The following is a 12,994-nucleotide window of genomic DNA, read 5'->3' as shown; positions in this document are numbered from 1 at the left end:
CCCATAAAACTAATCCCGTCCGAATAGGCCTTTACTCTCTTTTGCATCCCTGTAGTTAGGGATCCCTGATCAGTGTGATTGGCTAAGTTGGGCCAGTGAGGTTGGACAAAATAGTTAGTCTGGAAACCAAGCTAGCTATTTACCTCTCCTGTAAGCCATTGGTGTGGTTGAAGGGACAGGAAATCCGCCTGACGGACCACACATGTTGTCTTCTTGTCTGCAGCCTGAATGACCGCTACAACAAGCTCCTCATGTCTCTCATTCCACAGTTGTTGTATCTTCAACATAAATGAATATTTGTTAGTGATGATGCATATTCAAAAAGACGTGTTATTAAAGGCATTTCTAACAGTAACCTTTGTACCTTCTTGTCCCTTCAGATGGTGTCAGTGGAACAGGTGGAACTGTGGTCGTCATCAGGGACAGGAGGTTGGATGGGACTCCCTGGTGCTGCATGGCTCGTGGAGGATTTTGCTGGACAGGGGATGTGGCTGGGCATATTATAAAACCCTGACTTTCTCCTTTTGGTGTTTTTTTTTTGCCCACTGTTCTTGGCTCTGGTCCAGTTTTTTTTGCCCCAAAGCCCACGGACTGCACATCTATGTTGTTGCGCAAACAGTGCTCGATGTACCTCCCCCTGAGTGACCGATAGAGCTCCTGGACAAAAATGGCTGGCCTTAGAGAGCGTTTCCCCAACAGGATGTCATGTTTCACCAGTTTGAACCAGAATTCAACGTGGCAGTTAGATTGCCTCGTGCAATTTTGTGGCAGAAGCAGGCCACTCCATAATGGGAATATGCCCAGATAATTGTAAAGAGGTTGTTGATAAATTCTGGGCAGTATAGGGGTTTGGGTTTTTGTCTTAGCCTTCATTGCGCTCCAACTGAGAGAACTCAGCGTAGATCTCCCCAAAAAAGATGGAAAATGAGGAACTTCTCATGATGGAGATGGTACTTTCAGCATCAATCTGGCCATCTGTGACCGTCTGGGGCTCATCAGGCTGCCACTGTGGTGTTTTCTGGCGAGAGATGAAGGCATTCAACTCTGCCACACTGGCTGCAACCATAGTGTTTGTCCTTAAAGCTGTGAAAACAATGCACATATGGCTGAAAATGGCTTTGGCTACCTGAAGACTCTTGCAGTTTTGCAAAAGTGCAAAACAGAAGGTAGTCAAGCAGGCCTTTGTCTGTTGTGCATTTGCCAAAGCCATTGCGGACAGCCTTAAGAATGTGGGCCGCACACAGATGGAGCCGGGTGAATTGTGGTGATGCATCTGTTGGGTCGGTACACAGCAGCATGGCCCTCTGCAGGTACATTGAGACATTCTCCTTGTTGAATGCAAGCAAGACACTTTGCATTGACGCCCAGCTGTAGTCAGTTTCAACTTGATGGATGCTTCTGGAGGTGTATTTCCCTATGGCGAGCAATGTGCACATTAACCATGATGAGATGGCTGGTATGTGGTGCTCATTGCTCACCATCTCCATGATGGGAAGTGGAGGGGAATTCCGGCCATTCCCAGGTAAAAGTAGAGCGTAATACAGCACCCGTTTATCCTGGAAGGGGATTTTAGAGACTACACCTCCAGTCGCATCAAGGTGAAGCACGGTGTTAGGAGTTTTCTTCAGGTGCGCTTGTCACAGGCAGGGGGCGCTAGTCGCCACTGACTTGTCTACCACCCTGAGGAGCAAACCGTATCCCCACAAAGTCAGGACTCAGGAAATGGGATTAAAACATTTATTTCTTTATTAAATTATTAAAAGAGTCTTTGTGGGAGTTACCCTACCGGTGCAGGGCTGTAGGAGGCTAGTCAGTGTTGAGAAGGCTCGTCGGCATCAAGGCAGCAGCTTCTAGTTGCCTCCAGCAGGGGACTGAGCGGTGGCGGCTGGTCGGCATCAGGGCAGCAGCTGCTCGTTTCCTCCAGCAGGGGGCTAGGCAGTGGGAGGCTAGTCGTTATCAGGGCAGCAGCTTCTTGTGGTGCTCATAAATACAGGTTACTGATTTTCTACACAGGCTACAGGTGACTTTAGCTGGTACTGTAATAGGTGCAGGGCAAACAATGCAAAAATAGTCACAGCACTCGGTTATGCACTTCAGACTTCAGACACTTCATAATGGACACTCCAATCAACAAGGCCCTTCGGCAATCAAACTCACGGTGACCAAGAACACAAACAATATCCAGGCATCAGTCTCCTTAAAGCTGGGCTGGGTTAGTTAGTTGCTGCATTCAGCTAGCTGGTCAGCAGGCGGCGGCTTTCCACAAACGTGCCTGTCGGAGTATCCTGTGTGAATCTCCTGTGTGCCATCTTCTCCCCCGGCTCTCCTCCCCTTACTGTCGGCAACCTAAGGCATATAAAAGGGCTCCCACACATCTAAACACCAATCAGCAGCCTAGCTCCCTAACGTTGAACACCTGAGGTTCATTAGCTTAATGGATTGTTAAGTTGCACTACCACCTCAACACAGGAGGCAGCCATTTTAATCCCAGGCGTTACATTGAAACATTCCCCAAGGGAAACTCATTCTCTAGCATGTGGATTCCTCCCCCACCGAATGTAGACACCCTGTGACACGCTGCCAAGATCTGCAGGCCAGTTTCACTGTACAAATGGATCCCTAGTGGATCTATTTGCAGTGTTTGAATGTAACCGGGTGTATGCCTGTGGCCAGCGTCCGCATCCCTAAGAACCTGCTTGGTCATAGAAAGCTCCACCAAATAGTCGCTGTGCAGTTGGCCCTGTTTTCGCACCTCGGAGGAGATCACCTTCAGGATGTCCCGGGTAGGGCTCTTGGTGATGTTACCAGCGATGATCTCCTCCGTTGGAGTTTTCAGCAGGCGCCTGTAGTAGTCTTTGCTAAGACCTTTGAATAGGCACTTAGCAATCTTACCCCTCTTTAGACAAGTGGCAGGCCTAAACCGGACCTCTGAGGTCCTAGGCCGGACATTACCGCAACGGGTCACCTCAAATGCCACAAATCTGTGGTGTTTTGTAGGGGGTCTTTGTCGCTTGAAAAAATAGACTGCCTTACAGTCAGTGAAATTGCAGGTTGCCGTGATTTGAGGGCAATTTTTTTTTCTGCTGTGGGGAGGCTTGATATGTTGGTATCTGAACACCAGTGGGCAGCAGGGGTTGAATTTGCGGAATTGTTCGTTAACAACATGAGTCCAAGACTTCCTGAATGTATTGCTCCCTTTGTTTGGTTGGATTTTTTGGATTTTTTTCTGGGGGATTTTGATTTTGAACTTTTTAGGCCCTGGGTTAGTTTCCCTCATTGTTTTCTTGGTTTTGCCTTCACCCGGTTGTTTTCTTGGTTTTGCCTGCACCCGTTCACTTTTCTTTTTGGGGGGCCTCTCCCCATGTGGTTCAATATCTCCGCCATCACAAGCGCTCTGTTGGCATGCTGAGGGTTCTATCGGCTCTGAGGGACAGTCATCAGATGTTTGATGGATGTGCCACATGGAGTTGCAGGTAAGTTGGTGACCTCCCTTGCAGCAAGTACATCGGTTTTGATATTCCTCCTGTCTAATGTCCAGACAACATGGAGCCATTTTTTAAAAGTCTGACACTCCTTACCCAGGATCTGCCTTGACAATTCCGCCCATTCTGGAGAGCTCCATGAAGTGTCCTCATGTAGTCCACTGTTTAGGAAAGAGTTAAACAGGACCTCTCTTCCTCCACAGACTTCCCATTGGTTTGTTTTAATTTTTGATCCTTTCTTGCAGCGGCCCATCTTGAGAACTGAACTGCCTTTTGTCCTTTTTCTGCTCTTCTGGCACCTAACCTTTTGCTTTTCTGTTCTGTTTTTCTGTTCTATAGGCACTTAACAGGCCATGGACTCCACCCAGTTCTATTAGGGTAATTATAGTAATGAATTGTGTTCTTGCGTTCTATGCCCAGTTAATTGTTCCTAGTTTCGACTTATTTTGTGTTACATGTGTTTTTAATATAGTTTTTTGTGATTGTAATTATACTAATGTTGTCCCCCCCTCCCCCATTACATATACAATTACATTTTTTTAATACAGCCAGACAAGTAATGAAGTGTTCACACATTGACTTGAACAGCACAATGCTTAAAGTTGTGACTTTTTATTTATATACATTTAAAGGGTTCTCAATCTGTTGTTGTGCTTGTATGTTCAAATTCCATAAGTAATAAATATGTTGCCATAATACATGTTGTATTTATTCTTTTAACTAGTCTTGATTGTTATGCACATAAACAAAGGCATGGAACTGATTGGCAAGCAACTACTTTATTGTCAGTGGGGACTTGAAAAACAGTTTTTTTCAAACAAGTTTAAAGTGTTGAATTCAGAAGAGTTGTTCATTAGTTATCTGTGAAACATCATGTTGCCAACTCATACTGAGGGATAACATTCAACGAGCAGTGCTATACTCAAATGCTACCTTGTATATGAAAGAAGGATGAGGATGAAGAGGATGAATGTGCAGAAATCTGTTTCCACATGACTGAAACATAAGATTGCGGAGGAGATCCTTTCCTCAAGCTATCCGCATCCTCAACAGGAGAACTTGTGAAACCTACATGTGAATAGTACACACACTAACTTGTGAATACCTACCTACACATACTGCAGTTTTACCCAGTTTTCTGTCGATCTAACATTCTTTCTAAATGCCATTTCACTGCATCATATGTGACATGAAAAAACTTGAACCCAACAGAGTTAACTAATACAAAGGGATGCATGTAACCACAGACATGGTGAATAGAGAAGTGCCAGGTAGTGTAAGTCATGTTAGGTTAGCTAGACTGGTGTCCTGTGTCCTAAAGTTAAAAAAATAAATAAATAAAAACCCTTCAGCTGAGTATTCCAAGTAGCCTACACTTGAGTGGCAGACTTGGCTAAGGTAACCCAGAGGAACCTAGCAGAAGGTCTGCTTTGTTAATTTTTTTGGATATGTAAAGTCCCCGAGGTTTAAATAAATAGGCCTGTATTTTCTTTTGCTGTTCATATTAGTTGTATAAGGCCAATCATCTTTGAGTGAACTTTCAGCTTATAGCACTACAAAAACGTAAAGCATTCACACAAAACAACCAAACGTGAACGTTTGTGTGGAGGTAGGCTACAGTGCAACCACAAAAGAATGTTGTCGTTTTGTGATTCCCGAAACGTTAGGGGAATGTTAGGCTTTGTTAGGTTTCTGCATAGAGGGAACGTTATCTTAATGTTAGCTCTTGGTTTGGTTCTAACCTACCTTTAGAACCAAATCTAACGTTCTCTACACGTTTGGTGTTACTAGAGCTCTAGTGGGTGATTCATTTCCTTGAAGACACAGCAATTGAGATGAAGGTAAAACGCAGCAGCAGGTTAAACCACATGACACAACAATGGAGCGTACAGTAAGTCGTCACATGACTTCTTGCGACACCGCCAAGTTTAAAATCACGTTAAACTCCAAAACTAGCGACAGAGCAATTGCCCCAAGGTGGCTATTCTTCAAAAGGATGCAGGTAAATTCCCTAAAATGGCTAATGGCGACAGTATTCACATCTTTCCTGGGGTAAAGGGGTAAGGGGCAGTGTGTGTGTAGCGGAAGTATGCATTTGTGTGTGTGTGTGTGGGGGGGGGGGGGCAGTGTGTTGTATGTATGTGGCATAAAGATGCTGGTAAGGGGCAGTGTGTGTGGGTGTTGGGGGAAGTTTCGCTCTTTGAATATCAGAAGATTGATGTAGGCCTACATTGATGTACTGTATCGGGCTAATTTTTCACATGATCTCATGTAGCCTGTGTCGTGCCTACGTTTTCTAAAGGACAATACACTCCTACCATGGCCTTCTAAATCACTTCTCTCGCCCACTTCCCATGTCACTGCTCCATATTTTCCTTGCAAATACCCTCCATTTAAGAGTAAAATGGTCACTGACTAGACAACAGTTCACAGTTGCCTAGTTTTTCTCACCACATAAATATTTGTATACAATATTAGTTGATCATTATTGCACATTGTGCTAACAGTTTGGGCTACGCGGAGGCTGGTTAAATTATGTAGCCTACTTTAACAGCACAAATTATTTGTATAGAAGTGGACCAAAACAGCTTGACTGGAGACTTCTTGAGTTAGTTCTGAAACTAGGCCATCAGATATTATATTAGCTCATAGGTATACGCCAGAAGATTTTCAGGAGAGGACACAGCTTCATAACTCCAGGGAAAAATGTCGTCACTACAATGCAATGACCACCAGAGGGCAGTCTACACCTACCTTTCACAGAGCCTATACTCAACGGCTCAAAGTATGCAGTGCAATAATGTATCTTTTCCCATGTACCCACAATGTTATATGTAAATCTGTCAAACATCTGTAGTGTATGAATCTATATGTGCCAACCCTTATGTCTACCCACTACACAGTGCCTGGGTATGATGAAAAGCGTTGGAAAATGTGAAGAAGAATTTCCCCAAGGGGACAAATAATAAATAAACTAACTTAGGAAAAAGACTGCAGAGGAAGCAGACAGCAACCTGACTGCTCGCTGGTGTTTTAAGCCCCCAACGTTGTCCTCCAGGTAGTGCCGCCACCGTCGACTTTAAGGCACCTACTTTAAGGCTGCAACATTGGGGTCTTAAAACAAGAAACAACCTGCTCATCAGCGGTCTCATAAATAAATACAATACTAAATATGAGATGAGATCTAATCCACTATTTCATCCATCAAAAACACTTTTGTTATTTTCAGTATTGTTCCCCCCCCCCCATCTTAATTTATGTAAATGATGTGATTGTCAAATAATAATAATACTTTAAAAAGAAAAATGCTCGCCATTTCATCATAGGTCTACCCTTTTTAGGAACTTCGGTGGCCTGCTTCCATCAGTGTTCCACGTCAGTGTGGAAAACTTTAGTAATAAAACTACCCATCACATTAAAACGAGAATCTGTTTTGGTGTAAACATTTATTGGTTTCAAACTGAAATAAAAACAACTTGCACCAGCAAACATTTTACAGCCTTTCAGAGTCCACGCATCTTCAACAAACATAAAAGAAAACAAGGGGAGGGAGGTGGGATTGCGTAAATGTGCAAACAGTTTTTTTTTTCCAGTGAACCTTGAAAATGGGATGATTCTTTTCCTTATAAAAATGTGGGGAAGGTGAAGGAACCCTTTTAAACGCAAGTCTTGGCCGTGCGCGAGAGGAGCAGAGAAGGGAACAGGTGGGAGAGTTTGGGGCACAACGCTTAAAGACTGCAGAAAAATGCAAAAAAAAAACAAAACGAAAAAAGAAAATATGATTTTAAATTAGGTTAAAAATATCAAAACAGAAAAAAATGCTGAAACCAAGAAGTCATATTCACACTCCCATTTGTGCCTGTTACCAGCATGACATTCACCGTGAAGAGAGAGTGACTGAATTATTCAGATACTATAATAAATTATTTACTATTTATGGAGTCTGGCTGTTATTTCCCCCCTCCTCTTACCGAGTGGCAACGCGTGTGTTCCACGTTGTCAGGATAGATCTGCAGAGATGTGGTTTTAGAAGGCACGCAAAATAAAGAACAAAACTTTTTAATAGTGATTGATTCTGCTGCGCGAGATGTTCTCATGGCAAGTTGATGGTTATTTCACGCACCGCTGTGTGTGTGTGTGTGTGTGTGTGTGTGTGTGTGTGTGTGTGTGTGTGTGTGTGTGGAGAGAGAGACCCGTGCCTGTGTGAGGGAAGCAAGCCGATGCGGCGGCCCCCTTCGATACAGGAAAGAGGAATAATAATGTGAATTTAAGAAGAAGAAAAAAAAACAGTAAAAGAGGAGGAAGAGAACGAAAAATTCTAATCTAAAGGGAGGAGTGCGGAGATGAGAGCTGAGACTAGAGAGGGAGGGGGGTTGCACGGCAGAGCAGCTGAGAAAGTCTTTTTGGGTCTGGCACGGAGATTCCACATACAAAACAAAAATAAAAATAATCATAATATCAAGGAAAAGAAACTACATGCGGCTGCCCGTTTTTGTTGTTGTTGTTGTTGTTGTTGTGGTGATGGGTCCGGGTCAAATCTTTTAAAAATGAGGAAAAAGAAGAAACAAAAACAGACGGGATAATATTTTGTCACTTCATTGTGTGTTCTTCGGTGTATTTGTGTGTATAAATATTACCTTGTCTGATGGCAGATCTTTCTCCCCCAGCCTTTTCTTTAGAGAACATTACAAATACAACACATCCCGCCCCCCCCCCCCAACCCTCCCCGAAAAAATAGTCCCTTATAACTTGGGTGAAAATCCCATTGTGTATGCGTGCTGTGTGTGTGTGTGTGTGTGCGTGCGTGTGTTTGTGTGTGTGTGTGTGTGTGAGGCCAACAGTGGGTACAAGATGAGATGTGTGTGTGTGTGTATCTGTGTGTGGGTGTCAACTGAGGCCAAGGCCATGGTGGTGTCAAGAGAGAGGGGGTGTTACGATGTGAGGGTGGGGGATTTATGAGTGTGTGAGAGTGTGTGTGTGTGTGTGTGTGTATATATTTTTCAGTTTATCCCTCCCCCCCCCCCTCCCAACCGATCCTCAGTGGGAGCCGGGTCGCTGCAGGGCGTGTGTGTATGTGTGTGTTCGGTGTTGACGCCTCTCCTGCTAGTTCGTGGCCTGCTGGCGGGCGGGAGGGCGTGCGGGCAGCTGGCGATGATGAGGGGGCGACGACGAGCTGTTGTGCTTGAGCAGGGCATTCTGGGAGGCCGCGCGAGCGCGTGTGTGGGGAGGATGGTGGAGCGGCGCCTCGCCAACAAGAACATAACAGCGTGGTGGTGAGGGCCTGCGGCCGAGAGCAGGACCCCGTCGGGGGTGTCCGCGGAGGAAGGAGGGGTGGTGGGTTGATGGCCGCTCGAGGTCCCGACGTGCGCGGGGTCCACTGGGCGGGGCTAAGGGGGAGGAGGGAGGGGCAGGTGAGGGCAGGTACGGGCTGGGGGGAGGGGCTGGGGCAAAGGGTGGCGGCGGCTCGAGTCAGTTCGCCCAGCAGGAAGCAGGAAGTCCACCTCGCCACACGGCTCCGCCCATCCAGCAAGGCCGTCACCTCCAGAACACGCCCGCTCACTGGACATCAGGGACGACACACACACACACACACACACACGACACACCAAACACCAGCGAGACACACACAAAGAAAAACAGAGAGAAAATAATTAAGTAATTAGGATATTGTTGAAGAACTCCCTCATTAGCAACATTTTCAGACATTCGAATTACGAATAATTGTCCCGTTTTGTTTTCATAATGGCAACTTCCCTAATTAACTTGCACTGATGACAATCACAACTGGTGTTTACTACATCAATCAAAACAAATGAAGACTTTTGAAAAGTGTGAAAGCCCTGTGGCTGGGTTGCAACAGGGCAGCGTTAGCCGTAGCTGCTAGTGCGAGACTGGGCAAGACACACACTCTCTTCTGCTCTCTACTGCGAAGGAGGTGTGTGTGTGGAGGGGGAGGGGTGTGTGTGTGTGAAAAGGGGGCGATGGGGGGGGGGGCACTTACGCTGAGATCAGTGGAGAGAGCCTTCCGCGTCGGCTTCCTGCCTCGTCCTCCGCCATGCCGGATACCCATAGGGCCCTGGGGGACCAGGAGAGGGACAGGGGTCAGCAGAGCAAACGGTGTGTGTGTGTATGCATGCATCTTTCCGTTTGTGTGTGTGTGTGAGCATCTTGATATCTATGAGTGCGTGCATGTATCTTTACACGTGTGTTTGTGTGCGTGTGTGTGTGTGCACGCATCTTGATATCTGTGTGTGTGTGTGTGTAAGAGAGAGAGTGTGAGTTACCTGGTGGGGGTGATGGTGGTTGGGGACCATGTGTGATCCGTGGAGCAGCGGGGGCCGTATGGGGGGGTTATACTGTAGGGGCTGCCCAAGGAGAGGGTACCGTGTATCACCTGCAGGGGGCGCCACACAACACATAGACTTTAGATTAAACAGACACACACACGCACTACACTACACACTTACACACCTACACACACTCAAGGGCAAAAGGAGAGAACACAGGACTGTTTCCCCGACACGGTTGAGAGAATCTGGTTCATACACTCCTCATCCCAACCCTCCCTCTCTCCACACACACACACACACACACACACGTGTGTGTTTCTAGCTCACCTTGGCCAGGGACGAAGGGTCGTGAGAAGTGAGGCATGATGGGCAGGGGGGCGAGGCCGGGACGGACGTTCTTCATGTTGGCCAGGTGGGCCGGGGTGGGGGAGGGGGGCGCCGGGGAGCTGGAGGGACTGCCCAGCTGGGGACTGCCCTGCGGAGGAGGGAACACAAGGACACACACACACACACAGAAACACAGGCGCCCACGCACACACACAGAAAAACACGCACACACAGACACACACACAGACATTCACAGACAGACACACACACACACACACACAGAGAAAATGCTCAAGGTCGTGCCACAACAATGCCAAACACATTCATTTGTCCACATCCTGTTATAGCATGGCACAAGGACAGCCCATTCACTACGAGTGATTTCACTACGCTGACTGCCTGCCATTATTATTTTACTCCACCACTGTGAGAGTAGTTTATTCTCCTGTGGAGGCTTCTCTTTTATTCACCCTACTATTCACACCTTCCGACACGCGTTTCTGTCCATCTGTTATTTTCCTTCTCTGTCTTTTGTGCAAAAAGTCCATTCACACCATCTCTAAATAAAAAAAAACATATTTTTATCCCCCTGCAGAGAACCTTCCGGTGAAATAAAGGTTTAATAGAATCTGTACAGGACCATTCAGTTCCTGTTCTTTTGAAGAGTTTCCTTCTCCTCCTAACGGGGTCATTCTCACTCTCTCTCTCTCACACACACACACACACACAGAGTTCACTAAACTGCACTTCACACCTATGTGCTAATGCTTCTGGACCTTGATCAGTGTGTCTAAACGACTTGGGATTCAGGCTGGGAAAAAGACCACAAGGAGCCATTAAAGTCACCGCCCGTGTGTGTGTGTGTGTGTGTGTGTGTGTGTGTGTGTGTGTGTGTACACATAGGGATGCCTTATATAAGGAAAATGTTCATATTAAAATGTTTTCTTCAGATGAAACTCTTCATCATATAAATGGATCTTATGGAAAATTATAAGGCTTTTGAAAACTGAAAGTGACTTATGTGTATTGCAGTCTTGCAGATATTTAATATTGCCCACTTATTCTTTTTTGTATATTATCCTTGATATAATAGCTTTGATATGAGATGTAAATTGACAGGTTGCTACTGAGCAGCTGCCCTAAGCGGTCAGTGTGTGTGCCCGACTCCTGACCTCACCAATTAAGATCCATTATTAAGATATCACCGCAACGAGACCATGTTCAGAGATGAGTAATGAGAAGAACAAATGGCAGAGGAATATATTCACACACACACACACACACACACATATACACACATATACACACACACACACTCTTTCTCTCTCTCTCTTGCTCGTTCATTACATCTAATTAACATAAAGCTGAATTCTCTTATGCTCTCTCTCGCGCACACTCACACACACACATTAAGTCTCATTAACATACACAATTGAATTAGCTCGCACTCTGTCTATGTACCCGTAAGGTATCCACACACACACACGCAATCAAGAGGCGTGTGGTCAGGAAACTTGAGACTGCGCACACGCACACACACACACACACACACACACACACACACACAAACCCAGCCTATATGTGAGGTGTCGAGCGGCGTATTGTCAGGGAACTTGAGACTGCACACACAAACCCAACGTATCTGTGGTGTTGAGTGGCGCGTTGTCAGGGAGCTTGAGGCAGTGCGCACACACACACACACACACACGCACACACACACACGCACGGCCAGCGTACCTGTGAGGTGTCGAGCGGCGTGTTGTCGGGGAGCTTGAGGCTGCGCTGGTGGTCCAGGCTGTAGTACTTGTTGTGCTTCCACTGCTGAGGGGAGAGGGCTCGCGGCTGGTGCGACTGGGGGACCGTCAGCTGCATCATCACCACGCCTCCGCTCCCTGGGGGCGCGTGCACACCTGCGCACACACACACACACACACACATACACACACACACACACACTTAGTAAAAGAGAGATAGAAGAGTAGAGTGGGGAGTACCACAGGATAACTCCACATCTAATACAAACAGTCGAGGCCTTCTATTTTACAGTTTAAATTATATTCAGTCACACTCAGTTAGGTCAAGTCAAGTCAGGTATATTTATAAAGTACTTTGGTTAACATCTTATAGACTCAAAAGGTCATGACATTGAAGACGAATCAGTAATTCAGTGATTCAGTTAACGCATAGCGTGACAGGAAGTGACAATTACACAGCTGAAATGGCTGATCATCATCAGAGCACACAGTAGTTCTCTCGCAGGGTCCTAAAGCCCTTCACACTGGCGTCATCATCACCAGACGCTGTAGTGTTGAACACACAAAGCCAAAGCCTAGCCATAATCCCTTGTTCTGACTGGGATGCGTTCGCTGCTGTGTGCAATAATGGCCACAAATGTCTCAACTGTGCAGAAAGTGGGCATTTGCATCTAAATGGCGGCGCAGTGTTGGAATGTAAATTGCCACTAGAATGGCTAAGCAGGCCCTGCATTCCGTGGACACTTGTATTTCCTGTGCGCACTCATTCCACTGGGATATGAAACCCTCGGAGGGGGGAAGACAACACCACTCGTCGTCGCTTCTCTTTGTCTCCGATCGTTCCCCCGGCCCTCCTAATTAAGCATATCATTAACCTATGCGCTCTCCGAAAACAATCAACGGGCGGGATACACCACGTGTGATTAAATGCGATATTTGCCCAGGAAAAAAAAAAAAAAAGAAAAAAAAAAGTGCTGTTGACTCATGAATTATTCAGCAGCCGCCGCAAAGAGCAAGGGCACGGAGACATTAAAACTTAATTGGGTGATTTCTTCCCTGCGGCAAACGAACGGCAAATCATGTGCGTTGTGCGACGGGCTGAGCGAGGCGACGACCTTGGCACGACCTCCAGACCCACTCA

At 46.3% G+C, this 12,994-nt stretch overlaps 1 protein-coding gene across 10 annotated transcripts in view; it reads right to left on the bottom strand.

Moving 5' to 3' along the window:
- Nucleotides 1–8,187: 8,187 nt before the first annotated feature.
- Nucleotides 8,188–12,994, bottom strand: part of LOC134070766 (R3H domain-containing protein 1) — a 55,242-nt gene continuing 50,435 nt past the window's right edge. For 7 of the 10 annotated variants that reach the window (XM_062527186.1, XM_062527187.1, XM_062527185.1 and 4 more), the window contains 5 exons: nucleotides 11,837–12,009; nucleotides 10,100–10,247; nucleotides 9,767–9,876; nucleotides 9,484–9,558; nucleotides 8,188–9,041 (listed from right to left, as the gene is read on the bottom strand). In XM_062527186.1, the coding sequence (XP_062383170.1) occupies nucleotides 9,039–9,041; nucleotides 9,484–9,558; nucleotides 9,767–9,876; nucleotides 10,100–10,247; nucleotides 11,837–12,009 (509 nt within the window). In that variant the 3' untranslated portion in view covers nucleotides 8,188–9,038. The remainder of the gene's footprint in view (nucleotides 9,042–9,483; nucleotides 9,559–9,766; nucleotides 9,877–10,099; nucleotides 10,248–11,836; nucleotides 12,010–12,994) is intronic. The other 3 variants (XM_062527193.1, XM_062527194.1, XM_062527195.1) reach the window with 1 other exon arrangement.

Source organism: Sardina pilchardus, chromosome 23 (genome assembly GCF_963854185.1).
Source record: "Sardina pilchardus chromosome 23, fSarPil1.1, whole genome shotgun sequence".
NCBI classification, from domain to species: Eukaryota; Metazoa; Chordata; class Actinopteri; order Clupeiformes; family Clupeidae; genus Sardina; species Sardina pilchardus.
This window is presented reverse-complemented; position numbering and strand designations above follow the sequence as displayed.